The 24,870-nt window shown below is 39.9% G+C and overlaps 3 protein-coding genes across 4 annotated transcripts; 2 read left to right on the top strand and 1 right to left on the bottom strand.

Annotated features, from left to right (window-relative positions):
- Nucleotides 1-59: 59 nt before the first annotated feature.
- Nucleotides 60-10,433, top strand: LOC109487022 (WD repeat-containing protein 44-like). Its single transcript, XM_019790942.1, has 20 exons — nucleotides 60-404; nucleotides 1,160-1,313; nucleotides 1,580-2,188; nucleotides 2,407-2,571; nucleotides 2,933-3,097; nucleotides 3,519-3,655; nucleotides 3,817-3,921; nucleotides 4,178-4,310; nucleotides 4,514-4,594; nucleotides 4,833-4,877; nucleotides 5,022-5,048; nucleotides 5,342-5,408; nucleotides 5,810-5,889; nucleotides 6,586-6,720; nucleotides 7,064-7,186; nucleotides 7,636-7,827; nucleotides 8,144-8,245; nucleotides 8,416-8,531; nucleotides 8,842-8,969; nucleotides 9,370-10,433. The coding sequence occupies exons 1-20, from the start codon at nucleotides 328-330 to the stop codon at nucleotides 9,786-9,788; spliced, it is 3,060 nt and encodes a 1,019-aa protein (XP_019646501.1). The 5' UTR covers nucleotides 60-327; the 3' UTR covers nucleotides 9,789-10,433.
- A 2,284-nt stretch (nucleotides 10,434-12,717) lies between these two features.
- LOC109487061 (sperm surface protein Sp17-like) lies at nucleotides 12,718-15,069 on the bottom strand. 2 transcript variants are annotated; one of them, XM_019791013.1, is made up of 4 exons: nucleotides 14,910-15,069; nucleotides 14,168-14,410; nucleotides 13,444-13,516; nucleotides 12,718-13,178 (listed from the first exon to the last, which is right to left on the bottom strand). In XM_019791013.1, exons 2-4 carry the CDS (start codon nucleotides 14,396-14,398, stop codon nucleotides 13,141-13,143), a joined length of 342 nt encoding a protein of 113 aa, XP_019646572.1. In that variant the 5' UTR covers nucleotides 14,399-14,410; nucleotides 14,910-15,069; the 3' UTR covers nucleotides 12,718-13,140. The 2 variants fall into 2 exon arrangements, 1 of the variants encoding a protein (XP_019646572.1); XR_002141229.1 differs by lacking the exon at nucleotides 14,168-14,410.
- Nucleotides 15,070-15,888: 819 nt separating this feature from the next.
- LOC109487039 (lysosome-associated membrane glycoprotein 1-like) lies at nucleotides 15,889-24,213 on the top strand. Its single transcript, XM_019790981.1, has 8 exons — nucleotides 15,889-16,021; nucleotides 18,476-18,585; nucleotides 19,041-19,275; nucleotides 20,226-20,396; nucleotides 20,700-20,926; nucleotides 21,293-21,530; nucleotides 21,783-21,947; nucleotides 22,313-24,213. Exons 1-8 carry the CDS (start codon nucleotides 15,970-15,972, stop codon nucleotides 22,453-22,455), a joined length of 1,341 nt encoding a protein of 446 aa, XP_019646540.1. The 5' UTR covers nucleotides 15,889-15,969; the 3' UTR covers nucleotides 22,456-24,213.
- The last annotated feature ends 657 nt before the right edge of the window (nucleotides 24,214-24,870 follow it).

Raw genomic sequence — 24,870 nt, 5'->3', positions numbered from 1 at the left:
GGAGTCACCTGCTAGCTATGTTTTTTTAAGATATAGGAATCATTTTTGTCAAAATCGCGACAAGAAGATTAACATATGACCAGGATGACAATTTGGACAGCCTATTTTTTGTTAAGAAATTGATTTCATGCATATTTTTGTCAATTTTTGTGAACTCTCGTTTGCCTTGGAGTGCGAGACTTCAAAACCAAATATGGCTGCCAGGGATGGAAGATTGGCCAATCTTGTCAATACTTTGTGTCAAAATAACCGTTTTTCTCCCCAATTTTAACCATTTGTGAACGCTTAGAAGTCACCCGTAGAGAAGAAAACCTGTAGAGATCCAAGATGTCGTCCGAAAGTGATGATGAGGAGTTCTACGACGCTAAAGAAAACATTTCCCTGACGCAAAGTCCAGCGCAGAGGTAACGTCATCCTAACACTTGGGTGGGCAGGGCCGGTTGACTTTGTCCTCTAGCAAATTTTATCAGATTGTTTTCCATGTTGTATCCGCTCAGACAACACCTAATCTGTGCAGCACACTTTGTCGTTCGAGCTGTGGTACATTTACTGACTCTAAACACTGTTCTAAAGATGTTTTTGTGTTTGCTGACATGTTTGCTTATTCGGTACGCATAGTGTTCTGCTGTTGGCAAACCTAAACGTTGCTGTGGGGAGGGGGGCGATTTGCATGAACCGTTATAAATATTGAGTTGTGGAAGTCGGTCTCGGGTTTCCGCTACAGCCATGGTATTGCATGCAGAAGTAGGTTGGTGTCCCAAGTCTTCAGCAAACACAATTTGAAGAAGTTTATGTCGGGAATTCTGTTTTTATAGAAAAAGAAATGATTTCACAACCAAGTGAAGGGAGTTGCACTGTCAACATCTGGAATGTTGATTCTTGTTCAATTTTTTTGTACATGTATTACTATTAGATTATATCATAAATAGAAGGTGAACTGATCAAAATGTTGCTTTGGATGACATTAGAATGCAGAGAAAGATATCAGTGATATCCTCTACAGCTAGTTAAACAAACAAATTTAAAGGGCTTTTAACCATGTCATGCCCCACTAGGTCACTCCAGTCTCATAATTTTAACCAATCATGCACTTCAAGTTGTGTGACAAAAAACATAATTAGAGACACATACGTTAACATGTCCCTTGTATTGCTAACAGGGCTCAACAGGCTCAAAAACCTGAAGTTCCTCAGCTGTCAAAGAAACAGGAAGAACAGGATGAACTTGCCAGACAAGAGCAAGACAGGAAAGCTAAGGAGGAAGAGGAGAGGAAGAGAAAAGAAGAGGAAGATAGAAAGAAGAAAGAACAGGAGGTATATATGCATATATTTTGTCCCTGTATATAACTAAGAATAGATAAAAATAGATAAGATTGTTATTAAGAATGAAATACTAGTAGATAACAGGCTAATACCAAAGATACACTGGTAAATATATGTATTCTTTAATTAAGACGGCAGGAATGACTATTGTTTAACTAGATTTCTGTCTATGCCCAGGCTATTTAATTCTGTAAGCTATAATGATAGTTTTAGACCTAGACACTATTTGACACGTCATTTCTCTCCTGTTTGTATAGGAGCTGGAAAAGCAACTGGAGGAAAATGAAAGGAGAAGAAAACGGCTGCTTGCCATGAGAAGACAGATGGAGGAGGAAGAAGAGCATGCAGGAGACAGCCCCCAACCGGATGAAACCGGCTCTGAAGAGACTCCCGTTGACACTAACCCGGTTCAAACCAGTGAGGAACCTCCTGAGGCTACTGTGGAGCCAGAAAAACCTGAGGAGAAAGACACAAGTGAAGAATGCGTTCCAAGCCCAACACCCAGCCCTTCGCCAAGTCCAACCCCAGAAGCAGGGGACGGCTTCAAAACAACAAAAGACATCTCTGAAATGCAAGCAGACTCCGAAGTAGAGACCATCCTCGAGCAGAGAGTTGAAAAAGAGAAAGAAAACCTACAGGAGATACTCGAATCACCTGATAAGAGAGAGGAAGATGCTGTAGATGAACCCAAACCAATGACCGTAGAACCAGATATAGTTGCTAGTACCAAACCTGACATTGTAGCTGTAACTGTGAGTAAGGAGAGACCGGGTAGTCTGAAGGTGCCGCCGCCACGCCCACCACCTCCTGTAGCCCCGCCCAGAAGACAGAAGAAAAAGTCAGCCAACGAAACCCCAGAAAACGAAGTGAGTATTCTAAAGTACTGATTTTATTTTTTGTGTTGACCTTTCTGTCCCAAATTTATGACATTGCAATATACATTTCCAATGTACTACAGAATTGTTTTAACCATGAACTTCAAAAACTCCTTTCCCCTTCTACTTGTATTGTAAAATTATAAGTTATTAACAGTAGCGATCTTGGTATTGCTCAGATTCTATAGTAAGCACTTTTCTTCTTGCAGGCCCAAGAAACTCCTACCAAGTCTTCCCTTATTGAAGGAGAGAAGGAAGAACCCAAGGGTCTCCTTACCCCAACATCTGAGGCTATTGAGAGTCTGACTAAAGAGTTAGAGAGGTCATTGGACATGAAGGGGGCAACCAGTGGGTCCACCCTGGTCAAGATTCAGGTAAAACAATGTCTCTAGGAAGTTGTTTAATTTGTTTTGTATAACGAGTAAACCACCCGGTAGAATGTAGGGTTTGATTAACTTACACATACTGATAAGTGTGGTGGGATCTTTAATGTGCCAAGGTATTGGCAAAGGCATTAGACAGGAGGGCCAGACCAGTCTGTAACTGGTTTCATCTACTCACATTGTGATATCACTAGCTCAGGTTGTGGCAAAGGCATTGATGATTGATTGGGGGCAGGATTTGAACCCAGAACCTTTAGATTGTAACCCAACAACCCCGAACACAATACCACCTTGCCACCTCATTGACTTGACACTCATGTTGAACCTTTGACTGAACTTCTCCGTACTCTAGCATGATGATGAGTCGACCAAAGCAGAGCCCACCCCTCCAACCTCCCCAGCAGACAGCAAGGCTGAGCCCAGCTTCAAGCCTGCAGAGGAACCTGCAGCTGGGGAGAAGGAGAACCCTGCTCTACCCCGTCTCAGGTCTGCCTCAGGTCGACCACTCACTGATGAGGTAAACGTTTTATTTTTGTTGACATGCTCTCGCGAGCAATAGCTTTAGAGACTAGAAATGTAAAGCAAATGCATAATGTTTGCCTTTGCATTACCTTTGCATATGGTCTGCTCCATTAATTCTTACTCAAATCACATTCATATATGGTCAGAGAAGAGTCTAAATCCCAACTGCTATAAAATTGCAACATGATATAACCCAACACCAGTTACCATGGTGAAAGACGGTCGTTGACCTTTTTGATTTGGAGAAGAAGAAGAGGAAGAAGCAAAAACAATGCGTTTTCCTTCGGTAAACATAAATAAGCTATAAATGTCTTTATGTCATTCCAGCAAAAAGCAGATGTCCCTTTTGAATTCCCGTGCAACTTGGAGAGCAGAAATGTGTTTCTATTATATTTTTTTATTTCCTTTTGTTTTAGGAAATCTTGGAGCAGGTGATGATAAAGAACCTGGATACAGGAGAGCTGGTTCCCTTGAGTCAAGCTGAGGACAAGCTGCCCAAATGTATGAACCCTCTGTCCTTACATATCATCAGGAGGACCAAGGAATATGTCAGGTAGGTAATATCACAAGAAAATTAAAGCCTTTTTAAGACCATAGGGTCCGTATAAAAGTTTGATGACCACCATAGAGAATGACAATGCACCTTCTTGTTATTTTCATTCAGAAAATACACACTGAGAGTTGATGACATGAATTTTGTATCTGTTTCTGCAGCAACAACAGCCTGAACAAGGATGACTCAGACACAGAGAGCGTGGAGGGACAGGCAGACAGAGGGAAGACCATGCACCAGGCTGAGGAGAAGTTAAAGAAGGGAACGTGAGTTATCACACTGCTACCTTTTGGGGGGAAAAAAAGTCAGCCTTCAGTACACTGAAGTAGCAAAGTTATCTTCCTAGTAAAATAGATGTTGAGCAGAGTTGAGTTGTTTCAGCATAGTAAAGATTCCATGTTGAAACTGATGGATCTGAAAAGTCTGGACCAGCTTTTACTCACAATAAAGAGACAGGCATACCTCCTGGCAACTTACTTTGAAACTGCAGGTTGTCAAATAAGTAGTACATCTTATTCTCAGGAAACAACTGAAGAAGCTGTTTGGAAAAGCTGTGGAGAAGTCGGTGAGTAAGATCAAGGAGATCAAAGACGAGGTGTTCGCCGGTGAAGACAGCTCTTCTAGTGACGATGAAACAGACACCAGAACCATCAAGGTAAGAAATATTCAACATGAGGATACTGGAAATCGTTCAAGTTTGTGGGAACTTATTTTTTTCAGTAGGTGGGGAAGGTAGGCATTTGCAGTTGAAACAATGTAGTACTAACTTTGACAGAAAATGTTATTCTTTTCTCCTTTCTTTTACCAATATGCTAGTGCAGGGTAGTCAAAGCAAATTTCCTGTACTTGTATTTTCAGATCAAGTCTTCCTCCAGTAACAAGGGTCCATATGAGTTTGACCAGCTGAGACTGGTACAGGACCTGAGTGGTGAACACACTGTAAGTACTTTCCTTTTATTTCTGCACCATTTTGACTTTCGGATTTACTGATTCAATAAAGGGATCTGCAAGCATTTTTCTTCCTTCCTTCTAGAAGGGTGATTGAATATCATGTTCTTGTTACATTAGAACTTAATCACAGTAGCATAATATTTTATTCCCAGTTACATGGTAGCTGTGATCCTCAGAATAATTTGTAATCACGTATATAATCAAACCTGTGAATGTCACATTGCAGGGTGCAGTCTGGACAATGAAGTTCTCATGTTGTGGACGGTTGTTGGTAAGTTCTCCACATAACTTATTGCTGATTTACATCAGTTCACTCTTATTCTATGTGTAAGTAAAATACCATACAGTGTTCATGATGCTTGTTTTTTGGTGCTTGTATTGCGCAAACTAAAGTCTCCCCATCTTCTTTATACAGGCTACTGCAGGCCAGGACAATATCTTGGTAAGTGTCTGAAAATCAAGCCAAAGATTCAAGATAATACAATGCATTATAATCAATCCATTAGAAGACACATTGCTTTTGTTTATTTAGTTAGATCTAGATTACAAGAAGTTGAGGCAATCCAGAAAAGCATTGGTACAGGGCCTGTGGTTGAACATATATGTACATGTACCTGTCAGCAAGTTTTTAGACTTCATTAAAGCATTGGGAAGGCTTCCACTACCTTGATTTCTTACAGAGGCTTTACACAGTAAAGACCGTATCTTGACATTCTATTTTCAACCTCCTTACAGAGAGTGTGGGTTCTTAAGGGTGCGTACAGCTACTTTGACGAGATGAGACACAAGTACGCCATGGAAGGTACAGTGATATGTCCTGTCTTCTGTAAATTCATTTCAGTTCACAGGAAATTGATTTAGAGGGAAAGCAAGTGTTTAAAGTGTTTAAAAGTGTGCAGTTGAAACAACCATACAGTAGTAATGCAAAGTCAAAGCGTAAGTTTGTGGCATGATGAACTGCAAATATAAAACTACTGCTAATATTTCACAATTTATAGTACATTGTTACGGTGTCTCTGATTGTGAATGGCAGACAATCTCTGTGCAAAGTTGATACAGTTTGTCAGAATGTCTTTTTGTTTCTTGGTGGGTAAATTTGTTTCTCTGAACATGTAAGACCGGTCATAATCATTATCAGTTACAAATATGTCACATTGTGACATTCCATGTTCATACATGTCGCTGTCTTTATCTACATTACAGCCAGAGCATCCCCATCCCCCTCTCAAGAAAGTGTCAACTCTCAAAACTCCCAGAACTCAGAGCCTGGCAGTACAACAGAGGTAAGTGTTTTCCATAACAAGACGTGATGTTGGTAACACCTCAGCAGAAGTATGGTGAAATAACTGAGTTTATACTATGTTTGAAATGGTGGACTTTTTGCTGGCTTGGTAAGTATAGCAACATGCGATTTACGTTTTGTATTTGTGTCTCAATGTCTGTTGTTCTCATATGGGTTTTGTGTTTGTATTCTGTCTGTGTTTTTCTCTCTTTGTGTGTGTGTGTGTGTGTGTCTGCCCTTCCCTAATTTGTTAGAAGAAACCAGTCAATGTGACCCCCAGAAGTAGCCCCTTTGTTAAGAGATGTCTTCAGAAGTTTAGGCCCAGGGTAGGTTGGCAGGACAGTAAGAAAGTACTTTGCCATATAGCTGTCTTCTCTACAATGCTGCATCATCCCTTTGGCTTTGCGCAATAAATATGATTGTGATATGTGAAAACTTCCGAAAAATAATGTACATTGTTCATGGCCTTTCTAATATTAGGTAACATGCCTCTGTCATAACTACCAGTCTCTCGCTTTTTAAACTGATCTCTCTCACAAAGCCCTATTTTTTTTTAAACTTACAAATTTATGCACGCGTGGATGTCATCCATATAATGAAATCTAAATACAGTGAAATGCACAAGAAAAATATGATTTTGCATATTACCATATGCATGACATGTTTTGTGACTACATGTACATGTATACTGCTGCAGTCCCCAGCCCACAGCCAGACTGGATCAGGTACTCCATCAGAAGAACCCGTGGAACACGAGGGACCATTCCGACAGATCCCCTTCTGTTCCTACCGCGGCCACACCGCTGACGTTCTGGACCTGTCCTGGTCTAAGGTAAACATGACCTTCATAGTAAGAGTCAGTGATTGTCTACTGCCAAGAAACTGAACGCCGATAAATTAAGCCTGTGTAATTCCAGTTTAATCGAGAAGGGAGAAAAAAAGATGCTTAAGCAAATTGGGTAAAATCAACTGGATGGAAAAGTTTCCATGAAAAAAGAAAATAGCTAAATTACCTCACACTACTGACATTCGATATTGATAAAATTTATAATCTTTCAAACAAGAGCATTAGCAAGAAGTCACAAGCATCATTAGGCTTATGATAGAGTATGACAGACAATTAACTTGTGTAGTGGTAGGATTTTTTAACTCTTCATTCTACCATTTTCTTGCAGAACTACTTCATCCTGTCTTCCTCCATGGACAAGACGGTGCGCCTGTGGCACATCTCCAGGAGGGAGTGTCTCTGCTGCTTCCAACACATCGACTTTGTCACAGCCATAGCTTTCCACCCACGGGTCAGTTGGTCTGGATGTCGTCGTTGCCATTGGGCCTTATTTATCCTTGATTTTTTAGGATGCCATTCGATTTGCTACAGGATTTGCCCAAAAGTTTCGCAAATCTGAAAGCACCCAGGCTACAAATTTTTCTCTGCACATTTCCTTCCCCTTTCAACGATAATTATTCTGGCTAGATTGAAATACCGACTGCCAGAGAAAGATCTGTAATATGACTATGAATATCACATTGCATACTGTTTGGAGGCCTTTTTTGATTCCTTGTGTGCCATTTTTCAAATGGTAACAGTCAGCTCAGTAAACAAGATCCACATGCACTTGCATGTACAATGCCCAGCACACAAACCAGTGCAGGTAGACATTAAAAATGCCTACACCGCTCCAATTTTTCTGCAGGTGGTATTTCAAACCCTGCATAATCTGATCCGCAATATTCTTCCTCATACCAGGATGACCGATATTTCCTGAGCGGGTCTTTGGATGGGAAGTTACGTCTGTGGAACATTCCAGACAAGAAGGTGGCCCTGTGGAACGAACTGGACGGGGACATCAAGCTCATCACTGCCGCAAACTTCTGCGAGAACGGCAGATTCGCCGTGGTGGGGACGTACGATGGGCGCTGTATCTTCTTTGACACTGAGGTATGTTGATCAAATCTCTTAAGCAAATAAGTCAGATATCTTCGTATTGATTACAAGTATTCTTATCTTATGACTTACGTTTTTTAATGATCCATACTGTACTTGTTCAACATTTTTAATTGTAACACTGTAGCTGTTTTCATAGAAGTCTTTATTTTGACGATTATGAATGTTTCAAATGCATGTGCAGTGCTAGTAAGGTTCTTAATAAGATTTTTGGCTTATGAATATTGCCCTAGATATAAATGAGACATTTACTTGTACATGTATTCAATTAACACTTAAAATCAACAATTGAAACATTTTTCTATTCCAGCATCTGAAGTACTTTACCCAGATTCATGTACGCTCCACGAGGGGAAAGAATTCCAAGGGAAGAAAGATTACAGGGATCGAACAACTACCAGGGGAGCATAAGGTACAGACTAGAACACAACATTTGGCAATCTTGAATTGTATTGTATATTGTGGGGTTGTGTGGTTAGGGTATTTGGGCCAGAGCCCAGAGATTTTTGGATGTTCTATACTGAGCTCTTAGCTACACAACCAAATGGACTTTATCTCTGATGTTGTTGTTTTTTGTTGCAGATTTTGGTGACTTCCAACGACTCCAGGGTTCGGCTGTATGACCTGCGAGACTTGTCCCTGTCCTGCAAGTACAAGGGTGGGACCAACACCAGCAGTCAGATCAAGGCTAGTTTGAGGTGAGTGTTCGTGGATCCAGAATTAGAGGACGGCTTTGGGGTTGCAGTCGTCCTCTCAGATGGGGACATAAATTTTGATAAAGCTAGCATACCTGCATAAAGGGGAGCTTTGATGGTGAGCGTCAAACCACTGCTTTAACTTTTCTACCAATTTGAGGATGTTTTTTTTTTTCTATTGTATCTTAAGTACATGTAGAAGTAGTAGATAGCTTTCAGGCTTATGCTCATTGCTCATTGCATTATACCTAGTGGTAGCCATGAAGCGTTTGATTCTTCACTAACACTAACAGACAATCTTCTTCCTGCTCAGTTACAATGGGAAGTTCATCGTGTGTGGGTCAGAAGACCACTACATCTACATCTGGAAAACTTACTACGACTACAGCAAGTTCACGTCTGTCAGGAGGGACAGGAACGACTTCTGGGAGGCCTTCAGGGGTAAGGTTTAGACTGACATGGGCATTCATGAATAGTTTCATCAGGCCACACCAATTTGATATGTGGGTTCTCTTATTTTTTCAGAAAAAATATGAAGTGACAGGGGAAAAAAAATAAAAACAGACCTAGGCATCCTATCATAGCCCCAAAATCTACTTACATGAATGCTATCCTTGGGGGAATTATTTTTGGCTACACTTACACTTGACTCATAGCAGATAAAAACATTGTAACTTAAGGTTTTGCAAAAGAGCTATTTTGAGCAATATCACAGTATTTTATTCATGTTTTAGATAATATTTTTCTCACATGTTTATGTTCTTTACAAGTGTTACAAAGGATGTGTTTAGGTAGAATTATGGATATGCGTAACTTTTAAAACTGTTTTTTCTCACCACAGCCCACACTGCCGTCGTCACCGCCGCCATCTTTGCATCCAACCCGACCGCCATTTTCTCTTCCATGGAGACCCAGTCCTCGGCCAATCAGGAGAAGGAGGGAGCGTCCAAACCGGAGCCCGGGGAGGTTCTAGTGTCCGCTGACTTCAGCGGAGCCGTGAAGGTGTTCGTGAACCGAGCTGCAAAGACCAAGCAGCAGCGCGTGTCAGAGGTACAGGCACCAATGCCGACTGCTGTAACCCAGCCCAGTGAAGCTAAACCAACCGAGCAAGACACAACAGCAAAGGAAAACGCCGGCGCTGTTCAAACGAGCAAGGCTCCGCCGAAGCCCCCCAGAGCGAGCGTAAAGGGCCCCCCTCCCTCACGCCCACCACCCCCTGTCCGCCCACCACCCCCTGCAGTGCAGAAAGCATCATCATGAAGGAGAAAAAATGTTTTAGGCTAGCTGTATGTTGTTGTTTTTATTGAGAAAAAATAGGCTAGCTTTATTGCAATATAATGGTAACCCCCTCCCCCCCACACACATACTCTTTGCCATACATGCATATGCCTGTTTTAGCCATTGATAGAATCATAGGAGTGTGATAAAAGTTTCTCGGTGGCCCAGTTTTTCTTCCCTACCTGTTTTTGTTGGGCACATTATCATTTTGTTTCACCCTCTGTCAAGCAGCCCCAAACTAGAGCAAAGACCAATGCAAATGTTTTTGAATCTTCAGTGAAAATTTCCTTTCAGGTGCCTCTATGTATTTACCAATTGCTCGTTTACACAAAATATTAGCCAATGAAAGTATAAGGCAAGGATCTTTGAAGATTTCAGAATACTAGCAATGTTAGTGTACATGAATGAAGCATTGAGAGGTTTTGAAATCTGTGTGGTTTGTGAATGATTGTATAAAGTGGGCATCTCCTGCCAAGTGGTAGACCTGTACAAGATTGATGTAATCATATGGATGTATCTCCAGCCTTTGAAAATATGTAAGACTTCAGATAACAAAGTGATGAATGTTCTGTATTGCTCAGACGTAATTGAACATTGATAGCATAAACTCCTGTCATTAAAAAAAAACATGTACAGAACATGATATACAGCAAGAGAAGTGAAATGTATGAGATAATCAACATGTAAAATACTAATAGAATATGTACAACAGTGACCGTGGATGATTTTATATGATATTAAAGCTTTTGTGGTCCCAAAGCCAGGCTACTGTACGATGACGTAGATGCATTTTCCCCATGTAGGTATATTTTGTGTTAACAGGGGCTTCACTATTATAAACAGTTGACTATTGCACTGGGAACAAGAGTCACAGATTTTTTTTCTTGGTTAAATCTAAAATGGGAAAACACGGAAACAGTTTCCAGTCTCATGATTATTCCTAGAACTGTGTGAATCTAATTCTTTTGCCCATTTGTTATTGAGTGACTCTGAAAACCAAGGAGACAGATTAGTGTGGCCTGTAAGAGGCTGGATAGCCAACTTGTTTCACACTACATTGTATGAATACAGACCCACCCCACTAACTACAGCTAGTAGCTGTTGTGATGTGCTGTGGTAAAGCAGCTGTACATGTATCTTTGTGTGACATACTGTCCAAGTGACCTCAACTACATTACAAATGGTACTTGACTGTGTCTCTATGACATGAATTTGATACCTTAATTTACAAACAGGCTTCTTTTCATGATGGAAACAAGGTCACCATTTCTGACCAGATTCAGTACTTCCAGTAATTTGTTGCCTCAGTCTTTCAGGCATTTACGGTAGCTTTATCTTGGGCTTTTATGTTTTGAAAGCATTTAATAGTTTGTCTACATCTAGATGTAGGAATGTGCAATGTTGATATAGGGGCAACCTTAAGTCGTATCTTGAGCTGATAGAAACATAGTCAGGCCCTCAGATATCCTTTGTCATTGTTTTCTCTACAGCACATAGGTTTGGTTTATCACAACTGTAGAGACAAGTCACATGGTAATTGACATACATGAAGAAGCCTTTTGACATACAGTCATACTATGTTGTTCATACGAGAGTCAAGGACGATGCTCCCAGAATTATCTTGGACAGTTTATAAAATGTACAAGTCAAGTAATACATGATTTATATTACTCAATTGGTTAACACTATAGTCATAATACAGATATGATTGACCTGAATAAGCCAGTTAATGGTTTAGACTGTGTATGTATGAGATTGAAGATGATGGTTCCCAACTTGCAAACAGTTCTTGTAACTATGATGATACTACTCTCCAAGCAGAGGTAGGGTTTTGGGGTATTTTTAGCGTGTTTTTAGGCTTTTTTATCGGGGTTTCTTTTTTGCACTGAATTTTTTTTTCCACCAAACCCCGCAGTAAAATAGTAAGGCCCTAATGACAGTTTGATGGTTCCCGGGGAGGGGCACTATCGCCTGTTTTGAATAGCTTTTAATAGGTTTGCCCCTCCCCGGGGTGAGTGCCGGCAGAGGTTGGGTTTGGTGGAAAAAAAATTCAGTGCAAAAGAGAAACCCCGATAAAAAAGCCTAAAAACACGCTAAAAATACCCCAAAACCCTACCTCTGCTTGGAGAGTATGATGATACCATGTTTTTGACTTGGGGCCTTCAACTTTGACATATTACCCACAATGCATCACATTGCATGCACAGTTTAAACCCTGAACTAGCTTATTGAAACTATAAAGTTTAAATTTTACATACTTTACATCAATATCAACACCACTTTACTAAAACATAATAGAGCCTGCATAATATTTTTCATTGCTGGACTATGAAATGATTCTGTAGACTAATGTGAAAGCTATATTTTAATGTCCTGGTACATTGTATGACTATAGCTTAAAGTAGGATGAATACCATTGTTGCTTTCACACTATGTACTAGTATCAGGTTTTAAGTTGCTGCTTTTACATAGTAGGATAAGTTAATTTTATGTTAGAGAGATGTGAGTCTGAAATTTGTCTCCATTGATACTTTCAGAAACCTTCAAAAAACATACAGGTATTACGTCTTTTCTGTGAATGCTGTTTAATTCCTTGAGTACATGCTGCATTTTTCTCAGTTTCTGTTGCAAATGAATAAAGAGAAATACTGATCTTACTGCCATGTGTACATGTACATTGCTTTTGTCTTCTTCCTCTTCTTCCTATGTATATCGCCAAACAAATGAACCTTCTATACATGTAGTACTACTAGAATCATACAATAACAAACATTGGGTGCTTCACTAGTCTTGGCCAAGAATAACTTTTAATAAAACAAAGAGAATTTTGTTGAATTAACGTTCTATCATCGACAAACCTCCCATAATGATAAGGCATAAACAGCACACTTTTTTGGTAAGTCTATATCTCTTTTATTCCTCTGATCTATTGAGAATCTAATGTGTGCATGAAGAAATATGATACAAATAGAGAGCATTTACAAACATTAGCAATGAGGAACAGTGACATACTTCCACATACAATGCAGTTAGCATGTATGTTAGCATGGTAGCCTACATATCTTTACATGTGCACATCTTTGTAACATGATGAGATGAGCAGAAATAGACTACAAAAATAACAAGACATACATACAATGAATAACAAATGTGGTACAAACTTGAAAGTGAACTTAGATAATACATGTACACCAACATGTACAAGTATGTAGCACCATAGCTACGGTCCAAAAGACTAGCTTGTATGTACAATGATAGAACAAATCGACATGTAAACTGGAGGCTGTGTAGATGGCAGATGTTCCATAGCTTCCCCCAGCTGGACTCAACACTGCTAGGAAAGGTCCTCATCATCAAATAAGTCATCAAAGTCTGCAGAAAGGAAAGAGGGCAAACAAACTTTCTCAGAATTTCAGTCATCATGATAAAAATCATGAACATCTAGTAGTACATAAACTGATCTTTGAAAGGTAGACGGAAAGAAAGAAAGAACAATATAATCTATACATCAATTTGAATAGAAGAAATGCATAAAAGACCAAACAAATTGAATACTAGTATTGTATTTTACATGCTTTATTTTGACACCTCTACAGCAAAATGTCGTGCTAAATAACAAATTATGGTCTAGCCTCACCATTGAAGAAATCTGAGTGTACTGCCTTCTCATTGGCTGCCAGCTCCATCATCAGACCACCCGACCCACCCGCCTGCCAAATATGGAAAAAAATCATGGCTGTTGCAATAAAAGGTAATCACATACTAGTAGTGTGGAAAGTAGTATCTGAATTGTATTAGTCATCTATTTGCTCAGAGTCACAAGTAGTATCTGAATTGTAAACTATTAGTCATCTATTTGCTCAGAGTCACTAAGTAGAAGATCAGTCCAGTGATGGAAAACACTCAGAGAAAATCACATGCAGGGGATACAGGAGGACAGCAATTTCTAGCACTAGTAGCAGTTACAAAAAATTTTGAATGAAATATAGCCCTTTCTTATAGAAATTGCACTGATTTACATGCCATAACTTACAGAAAGGCAACACCAGAGAGCAAGTGTTTCGATCAGTTTGGAATGAAGACCATCATTCATTTTTTTTTGAATCTTTGAAAGTCTTTGAAAGTTTGAGTTGGTCTTCGTAAATATCAAAAAATGTCCACATTTTTCCTGTTGGTCAACAATAAGTCAGTTCACAGTGTACCAACGTATTCCAATGTCAAGTACAGTTCCCTTGGAATTACTCATTTTTTACTGATGAAACCTTTTTTTTTTTAGATGTCAATAAGTGACTTTGCTGAGATGGAGGAAAATTCAGGACAGATGCCACACCAAACAACATCACACCCTGACACAGTTGTACCTGTGACAGTACACGTTCTTGCTCCCTGTAGTTGCCCTCTCTAGTATCAGTATGATCTCTCTCTCCTGTATCCTCAACAATCTCTTGTCCTGAGTTTCCCCTGAGTTTCAAGAGGTTCTCGAAGTGTTCGGAGGCAAACGTGGTTATATCTGTGGGCCTGTTCCTGACCACTTCTGCAGTCAGACCTTCCAGTAGGTCCAGAAAACCCGGGGGCACTCCGCGGAAGTTCATGGCTCAAATTTCCTTCGTTCAAAGGAAAAATAAGAGTTGTCTGGGAAGTAGCTTGCTTTTTTTATGTCCCATATCAATTGCACGATGTAACATTACATAATGCCTGATATCCATCCAAGTCACAAAAATAGTTAAAACTCATCTTCCAAAATATTGTCATTGTTGACACCTACAGACCAGGAAAGACATTAAATACATGGATACTTAAATGTTTCATGAGTATCATAAAATTTATGATATGATCAACAGGCTAAGTGTGGGAGGGGGGCTACTGTGACATCGACCTCTTGATTTTTGTCAAATCTTTTGTTTTCAGAACACTTGTCTTATCTCTGAGAGAAATTTGTTGCACTGATGACTAGGAGATTAAGTATACTTTTTGCAAAGGTTGGTCATAAAATTTTGGTTGCTGGTTTGATGTCGCCCCCCTCCCCACAGTGATTTTCACGGAAGTTTCGTAATATATTCCCGTTTTTAACTACTTAGTGGGTCTATTTCTGTTCACAAATACCTCTTCCAGATCCATGAAGGACCCAGCTCCTTCTGGGAACATTTCATCGGCTACAACAGCGGGCTTCATCTTCTTCATAATACTTTCGTGGACTGTGAGTGTGATGTCTGTATGTCCGCTAGGCGTCACACTGTCGGCAATGTTCGCCGCACGTTCGGGAATCTTCGTACGATCCCGACCCAGTCCGAACTTCCGATCGGTAACTTTCGGGTCCAACTTGGCCTGAGATACTGTAGCCTGAGACAATCAATTAATGATACATACGAAATCACTTTACCCTTTGAAAGGAAAAATTAAATGGATCATCACTATGAGTTACTTCTTAACTGATGCCTGACGCCCAAACTTAAAAAAAAAGTTGACAGAAATCTGCCCAGAGATGAAAGATGGAGTTTGTTTGTTTTCATCGGCAATGACCATCTAAGTACAAAAAATGTAGTTCATGTTTCTAGTAATTTTTCCATCCACTAACGACATCATGTGTGTGCCAGTTTCGATACTACTAGTAGTTTCGTGGCTAGTAGGCCTACTAGGGATAATGTTACCAGACATAGGCTAGTTTCACAATAGCATGACCTTTCTGTATTTCTCATTGCTTGTCTCGGTTTTATTTTGTTTTGTCATATAATTGCAATATGATTTGGCCAAAGTGGTAAGAGATATGACTGAAAATAACCAGTAGCAGTGGCGTTCTTAATATGACCGCTAGATGTCGCCACTGCATATGTGGGCAACCATGTGACGTAATCATCACCGTCACATGACAGTCATGGCTAGCCGCTGTTCCAAGTATTGACCTAACACAATACTTCCCAGTATTTCTTTTATTTAAGATAATTAAAGGCATAATACAGCACCTATATTATATAACCAAACCTCAGTTGATATCAAGATATGTAATTTGTGAGTGTATATAACTATATCGTCATGATAATGAAGTTTTATGGTTTTTAGAAAATCTAAGGGGAGGGAGGACTGATGTAAGAGCCACCCAGCATCCTTTGCTCCGGACTAGGCAGTACTCCTGGCAGGTAGTGTCGTACCAAAGGGAAGTGAAAACATGAACTTCAAGACGATTTCCGTGCTCTTGGCCATCGTCACGGCGGTGTGCGGTAAGGAAGGATACCCCTTGTCTTAAGGCGAAGGCGTTTTTACAAATCATGAGAGCGTATGCTTGAAATTCTGCATTTCGCACGTAGAGTTACGTAGCACATTTTCACGTGACAAGGCGCGCTCTCTGCCAAGAAGGGGGAGGGTGTGTGTGCTGTGCACATATGCAATCTTTGCAAGTCAAAAAGTCAGCAATTTAGACATGTAGAAGTGGACAACACGAACGATTTGCAGTCGTCTCTTTCTATTTCTTTGATTTCTGTATCTCTGACTTGTTGACAATCCAAAATGGTGGAAATGTTGTAGGTGTGGGGAGGCTAAAGCCCTTTGAACTTTTCCATGTCACATGGTCTTGATGCAACTCTATATGTAATAGCAGGTGGGGACAGTCCGTTATTCGTACGAGAGGGTGTGCCCAACCGTCTAAATGAGTGATAATGAAGAAACCCTTGCCCAAAAGTGCTATAACATGTACATGTACTTGATTCATCAGAAAGTTGTATTATACCTTATGTGGCTTTCAGATGGAAGCAAAAGTAATATATGCATTGGTCTAGTAGTGATAAATAGGTTTGTGTACAGGCAGACTTTATACAGGTGGTTCGCCTACATTTGTACCCGTCCACCGAAAGCGTACAAAGCACAAATGCCATCCAGTTTCGGTGCTAACTAATGACAAACCTCTGTCACTACTCCGAATTCGTCTGAAACGCATGCCTGTACTATTTGCAGTAAAACAACAGTCTTAAGTATACTTGTACTTTGTAGGATGTGTTTTGGCAACTACGTAGCCGTGTGTTACTGTGTACTATGCAAACCTTGGCAAAACGTGAGGTCAGAAGTACAGTCAGGGTGACAAAGTCTGATTTTTGTGGGTAGACACAGTGCAACGGCAATGACTGTCGCTGAAAATTATTAGATCAGGACAGGTTGTCTTTCTTGATTTGTAAAAAATAAATGGTTTCTTGTGCAATGGCAGCTGTTGGGTTAAACTTAATACCAAGGAAACTACCATAAAAACATCCACACACCAATTTCCATTGTCGGAAACATTTTCTTAACTTACTACCCCCAGAAAAGCTGACTAAACCAGCAAAAAGGTCTTTTTTGGGGTTTATTAAAAGAATTGAATTTAACATATTTAGAATCAAAACTTTACTTGAATTCTTTAAGCTATGAACCAAGGTCAGCATACCATGGTACTAAAAGTAGTAAAACCTTTCCAGACCTCTAAATCTGGCCCCTATCCAAACATTCTTACTCATGCTCATATGACTGTCAGCTAATTGCAGCTTTTATGCAATGGTCAGGATAAATTCATTACATATTTACCTTCAATGGATTTGCTACCACATGTGCCAAGCCTTTGAAAACATAGATTAGTCTACTTGTACATTACTCAGTAGACCCTTAATCATACAGAAGTCTAGATTAATGAAATTATAATAGTTTTCTCATGACTGAGGGCTAAATTGCAAGGGAACACTTCTATGTGGTACCACTACTACTAGACAATATACCCCTTAAGGACATACTGTCTAGAGGTAACTCACAGGATATAATTTTGATAACATTATCAAGGGAGACCATTTCTACCTGGTATATTTGTTTGAAAACACCTCAGGTTTTTGTTTTAGATCCTTGTTCCCCTATAGAACATTTGTCTTCCTATACCAGCTGTCATGAGCAAATATTGTAGTTCCTGAAATGCTGTTTACTTTGTTTTCAAGTGAAAAATGACCTGTTTTGTGAGGACTCAAATACCCACCTCACCACCTGCAATATGCCCAGAATTCTTGACATTGCAGACAAAAGTATAAAACTAAATAAAGTACTTGGAATTTTCCGACATGAGAGAGAGTAGCGGTTTACTAGTACCGGTAGTAGTAGGAATCATGTACTGTAGAAAACAGATGTATTATATAAAAATGTATTTATCTTGACCCAGAAGGTAACGATGTGTCACCTGCCTAGTCATGTGAAAGTGGTTACTGACCCAAAAGTACTAGTACTAGTTCTTACAATTAAACACAGACCTCTCCATAAATTAATGCCATACTACTGTTTCATAGATACTTCATAAGTGATCTGTGATAATTGCTGAGTGTCATAAACTCATATTAATACGGTAACTTGTGTGGTTGCCTGTCATGTTTGTCATCAGTTAAATGTAGATGTCTCCTGATATATGTCAAGGTTTGAATTTAGGGGACATGTTACAATATGTTTGTCCTTCAGACAGACTTACTAGTATGTTTGTTTCCAACATTTTTAACATATTTAAATGACTGATTATACAAATGGTAATCAGTAGAATATTTGGATCTTAGCTACTATACGTATGTTATATTGTATTCTAAAGTAAGCCAAATTCCTCCAAAGCATTTTGAAATGACCTTGGTTGAGCTAAGTACAACATGTATATCTAAATAATGGCACATATTTTTCTGACACAGCTCAAGCAACGACCAACCCTTATGAACTGAAGGATGGCGACGGCAAGACGTGCTTGAGAGCAGACATGGCCCTCACCATCCAAGTCAACTACACCAAGTCTAACCAGCAGGTCAGTCTAAAGAGTGGATCAGTCCTCTGTTCTTCAGGCATAAAGAGTAACATACATTGAAAGGTTGCATAAGTAACACTAAATAATATCCTAGTAATTGGTCATTAGATAATTATCCTGATGAAGGCAACAGTGTCGTTGAAAATTTGATCTCTGTGTACCCATTGTGTTGGAATAAAGTTCAACATTTTACTATGATATTATTAATATCCTAGTAACCTATGGTCTTTCAAGACTTGCTTTGTTTGATAACCAGAATTTTTAATATACAGACAAACTAGTTGTTGAGACCACTTCTACTTTTGGACCATCTGGTCACTTAACCCTACATGTATAAAGAATAAACCCATCACCTCTCTACTGAGACCATTTTCTTAAAGTTCCTTGTGGTTGCTTTTGGACTGGCTTGCCTATACTAGTTTACATATAATACTGAATGGCTGTTCATTTCTTAGGAGCCTGCCATCTTTCAATGGGCGCTGCCCGAGTACAACGCGACCGACCCCTCCACAGTCGTCGTCGGTGGCAGCTGTGCAGCAAACGGGACAGCAGAGCTGACGCTGTCCACCCCTGCAGGCAGCACCAGTGTCAGCATGACCTTCACGATGGAAGGTGATCAGACCTACCTGTCTGGTGTTGAGCTGTCCTACACGGAAGATCCCGACGTCTTCGTCAACACTACAAAACCAAGTAAGGAGTACATCTGTGTGTTCCATTTTGTCCAAACATGATTGAAAATGAGCACCATTTTATAATGGATTGTACACTATACAATGATAAGCGCCTATTGCTGTTCACCTTTCTTTCCGCTTGTTCAATTGATTTCAATACGTCAGATGCTATAGATAAATGCAACTACATTCTCAGGGGAGATAACCAATACAGTGTTCAAATAGGAAAATACATTAAAGAATGTTTCGATCTTAGAGACCACATGTTAGAGAATAGTTAACCTTTATTGTTACATCATACATATACTCTGTACGTAAGATGACGTTATCCACACATGTATTTAGCTTTGTTAGATCTTGTAGACGACCATACAAAAGTCTCTGTACTTTTTTGTTGTGTCAATAAAGAATCTCTGTGTTTCCTGAGATGACAAGATGTTAGGAAAAAATTAGGCCTAGGAAAATGTTGCGTTTCCTGTTTCAGTCCTAAAAAAATTAGGGTCAGTACATAGGGATTATCTTTGTTTTATTATTAGACTTTGGCAATCTCTAGTGATCCAGCTTATATTATACAAGACGGTTTAACAAAGTATCATGATCATGAAGCTAGAAATGGTCGGGCAGCTTGAAAAATTTATGTCCCTTGAAGGGGTCCACCCGAAAAAGGATAGAGTTGGCAGTTTTTCTAGGGTCGGTCAGGAAACAGGAAACAACTTTTTTCCTAGGCCTTATCTGTCAGTACAGAGGTTTTGTTTTGTGTGTGCCTGTTTGTGTGTTTATTTTATGCTTCCATATAGTTATTTCTACATGATTCAGTTTTCTGCTATAAGGAATTCTCTTAGCCTATGGGAGCTAATGCATAGGGTCAGTGAGAAATTCTGGATTATTGTACTGATGATTGTCAGAAGTTTTCCAGGACAAAACTGGATGTTGACAGTTTACAAATGCCTTTTGTTCTTTATTTCACAGATAACAACGTAACTGTGACCAAAACTGATCTGAAGGAATTTGAAGCACCAGCTGGGAAGGCGTACAAGTGTAACAACGAGGGCAGCCTGCCCCTGGATGAAGCTGGGGCCTTGCTAAACCTGGCCGATGTGAAGGTCCAGGCCTTTGGGTACAACAACACCTTTGGTGATGGTAAGAAAAACTACAGTTGTACCATTTTCACGGATGAAAATATTGTGTGTGTGCACCTTAGCACCGGTAAACTTGGGGCTGTGCAGGTATATCTGATTTCTACCTGCACGGGTCCATGTACTTTTTTTTCTGCATTGACAAATAATGAACCCAACAATCTTATCGAGTAGGGATGACCTGCTGTGATTGGTTGAAAACATAAGCAGTATCAAAGCCAAGTTACACTATTACTGGATAGTATTATCATACTTCATCTCTGTTGAGGATGATTTACCTTACGTTGTGATATTTTAAACTTTCCAGTTAAGGAATGTGAGGCTGACATGACTACCACCCCTGCTGGCAATTCCACCATCAATCCCAACGCAACTACCATCATGCCAACCACCAAACCACCCCCCACCACACCCACACCCAAACCCGAGGTTCCCCCACAGAACAACTACACCCTGACCAGTGACGGAAAAGTCTGTCTCATGGCGCTCATGGCTCTGCAGATTGAGGCAAACTACACCAAGACTGACGGAAAGGTATGTATGATTTTAAAACATTCTTCCTTTGTTCTGATACAGTTTGTCACCTCAGGGTTTTCTTATCAGTGCTTTTGTTTGTGTGTTTGCTTGTAAAGAGGCAATGTTAGCAAGTTGAATACACAGCAACATGGACAAAAGCTATATGTAAGAATTATGACAGAGCAATCACAATATACACGTTTGCCATTGTTTTTTACATTATCCTTTACATATACCTTCAACAAACATGAATGGTGAATAAAAGGATGAAATTTTCTCCATGTTGTTTGATTCTAAGCATACAGTATTTTGACTTACCACTTGGGCAACACGTGACAAGGTTTATTTCTGATTGTGATGTGTGTAAATCTTGCTCCATTGTAGGAAGGGTCTGCGAAGTGGAATGTCCCAGCTAACCCGGCCGTGTCTGGAACCTGCGGGAACGACACGTCTGTCCTGACGCTGACATACGACGGGACCGCCTCCAACATCACCATCACCTTCACCAGGTCCGGCGCGAACGGCCTGCTGCAGGACGACGGCAAGTTCATGGCCTCCGCTATCGCTGTGGTCTACACGGAAACCTCCGCACGCTTCCCAGAAACCAACAGCAGTGGCGTCGGTAAGACAAACTGTGTATCTTGGTTGGTTGGTTTTCCTTCAATGCCCACGATCATGATAATGATCGTTCTGACATAATATTCACCTGAGTGAAGTGAGGAAAGTCATGTTATTGTTAAGTGCCTTTCCCAAGGTCATAAGGTTGGTGACTTGGCAGGATTCGAACTTGGGACCTCTGGGTTCTGAGCAGAATGCTCTGTCGTATATTTGTAGTACAAAGGTAGTAAATCTCTTGAATGTTTTGTCCCCACAGTGCGCACTGTGTCCAGCACCAACCTGACAGCGTTCGAGGGTTCCGTGGGCAGCTCCTACAAGTGCATGGCTGAACAGGACGTGACTCTGTCTGACACCGTCATGCTCATCGCCACAGACGTCCAGGTCCAGCCGTTTGGGCTGACTGATAACAACTTTGACACAGGTTTGTTCTTGGAAATGATATGTTCTTTCGTGGTTCTTCAATGTGTGCACTACAGCTACAGTGTACAATGTTTTAATCTCCAACCAAATTCGTTTGGAACATGGTTAAGTTTTCTGATTTACTTTTTTTTCTGACAGTACTCAGTCACAGACCATAGAGAAAATGTTACGATTTTCCACTCTAAAAACTCCTCTAGCTAGGACGTTAGTGTTTTGTAGTCAGCCAGTATTTGTTAGATTATAGTGTAGTGTACTTGCCATGAGTGAAAAGAAATTGCATGCTTACCCATTTGAGTGTAGTATATACTCTTCACACTATGTTTTTGAAGTAGAAAAAAAACGCTGTTTTCTTTCCCCCTTGTTCAGCTGAAGAGTGCCCTGCTGATAATGAGATCAGCAACATCGTGCCTATCGCCGTGGGCTGCGCCCTGGCCGGCCTGGTCGTCATCGTACTAATAGCGTACCTGATCGGACGGCGCAAGAGTCACAAAGGATACCAGCAGGTGTAACGGCCACAACGATGTACAAATTCCTCTTAATTATTCTGATGTTCTGATGAAGTTTCTGGCACTGTCTCCAAACAACAGGAGCTTTTGCTGTGTGTGGTTCACAACAACATTGAACTTGTCTTCAGTTACAGCTGGCCACTGTAGTAACTTTTCCAAAACACACTGTCTACTATGTCCATGACTCGGATGCCAACTACAAACTCTTATGATACCCTGCATTATTCCTGTAAAATACACCGGGCATAAGGTGATGCCTTGTTGTTGCTTCATGACTGTATATGTAACAATCTACCACACACTCCTCCTGTTGTTTGGAGACAAACCAGAGCAGTGCACCTGTCAGTGTAAATTTTACGAGGGGATGAGGGGGTGGTGAGGGGTTTGGACATCCCCTACGTGCCCCCAAGGGTTTGCAGTGACTGCTGCACGATGTGAAGGGGGATGCCAGAGGACTGTAAATACCAAATGATACTTTTCCTGGGCTTTTGATATGAAATGCTGCTACAGGAGCTAAAAAGCTGAGAGAAAAAAAAGGATAATTCAGAAATTCAAGAAAAAAAAGGCAATATTGATCCAGCAAAACTGGAGACAAGTTTTCTTGTGTACAGTTTTTGATAATTGCTGCTGTCAGTTGTGCCCTGAAATTCCTCATGAAAATCATTTGTGCTCATATAGAAAAAGTCAAGTGTCTTATAAGCAGGACTAAACAACTGACAGCTTCAAAGTACTAGTAAAAGTAGCAGATTCTGGAAGACATGATGAGATTTCGCCTTGGTGAAAGTCAAAAGTAATCTGTATGATTTTGTATATTAGAATTAGGAGATGGATCTAGTTTGCTAAGCATTGTCATTGACAAGAAAAACCACTTCTCTAGTCATCAAAGTGACTAGCAGGGTTTGGGCAACTTTCTCAAAGAAATACCAGGGGTGAATACAGGGGTAATATGGTATGATAGAACTGTGAAGTATTTGTAAATGACAGGATATCCACTTGTGCTGTTTCTAAATCCAGTGAAGGAAGGTTTAGTTGGTAGTTTCTTTGTAAACGTCAATGTCTCAAGCTAATAAAGAAATTTATCCAAATATGTGTTGAATTTATTACAGCATTTTGAAAATGCTAACAATGCAAAGTATCATATGTAGGGATGAGAAAGACTTGAATGTGATTGTAATGATAAAACAATGACTTAAAAGGCAAATGTGATAATACTTTGTATTGTTAATTTATGAAATATAAAGAAAACATTACAATTTACAAGGAAAGCACATCAATACTGCAAGTTATTAGAGAATTGTAGCAGTTTCAAATGATTACAATTTGATGTTTTAGTTGTATATTTTATGTCTTTACCATTCTCGTGATTATGCTCTGTAATAGTTGGTGACAAAACTTGAGTACTTCATTCAATTATAAACTGTAGTATTCATCTTGGCATGTAGAATCCTAGAAGCGCTTTAGAATTTTGGTAGTGAATCGTAATATGCTTTGTTGTTTACTTTGTCAATTTATGGGGATAGGTCTAAGATTATGTTATCGGAAGGGGTTACTATTAGGATTTCAACGTTTCATTGAATACCACAACTTAGGTACATTTATGCAGACTTCAGATGATATTGTTCTGTAATTATGCTTGTGTGAAAGTACCAAAGCTTCATTAACTCATCAGCTCGGCATTTCCTATGTCTACATATCCGGTATTGCTTGAAATTGTACGTGCAAAATATTGCCGTTTCAATATAGACTTGGGATGGTCACGTTTCTGTTTCATCCTTTTGCAGCATTTGTTTTTTTTACCTCAAGCAGTCTTTGCCTGTTTTCTCTTTTTTGGGGATATACAACATAACTGCAAAAGAGAAGGGTCTTACAGAAATCACTGTGTGCATGCACTGGGTATTGGCATTTTTGGTTCTTACTGGAAGCAGTCCGTACTACATGTAGCAAGGTGATGGATTAATGTGATCTCTTGATAAAGGGTAACTTGGCGGGAAGAAATTAAAGGAGAAAAAATCCAAAGAACAGTCTTCTGAAGTTGCTAGGAGACTCATACACGACACACTTAGTAAAGACAGAGTCAGTATCTTGATCAAGAGATTCCATTTATTTTCTGCCATCCTAGTAAATATTCTCTTTAGTATCACCGTACCCTAACTTTCCTCACACAGAATTCCTTGTTCGCTCATGTTCTGTGCCTTTACATTCAGACTAATTTTGGCTACATTGCTGAATCAGCTTAACTAATAAGTGCCCTAGCCTGGCATCTCTTTGTAGAACAGCCTTTTTTCAATGGCAAGGCCTCCTGCTATCCTCACTGGCTCAAGCAGAACCGTTATTTCTTGCTTCACAACTTTTTGTATCTCCTTTAATACTCTGCTTTTTTTTTTACCAAGCTAACATACATCATGTCTTAAACATGAT

This window comes from Branchiostoma belcheri, unplaced genomic scaffold (assembly GCF_001625305.1).
Source record: "Branchiostoma belcheri isolate BF01 breed outbred unplaced genomic scaffold, Haploidv18h27 scaffold85, whole genome shotgun sequence".
Taxonomy (NCBI): Eukaryota; Metazoa; Chordata; class Leptocardii; order Amphioxiformes; family Branchiostomatidae; genus Branchiostoma; species Branchiostoma belcheri.
This window is presented reverse-complemented; position numbering and strand designations above follow the sequence as displayed.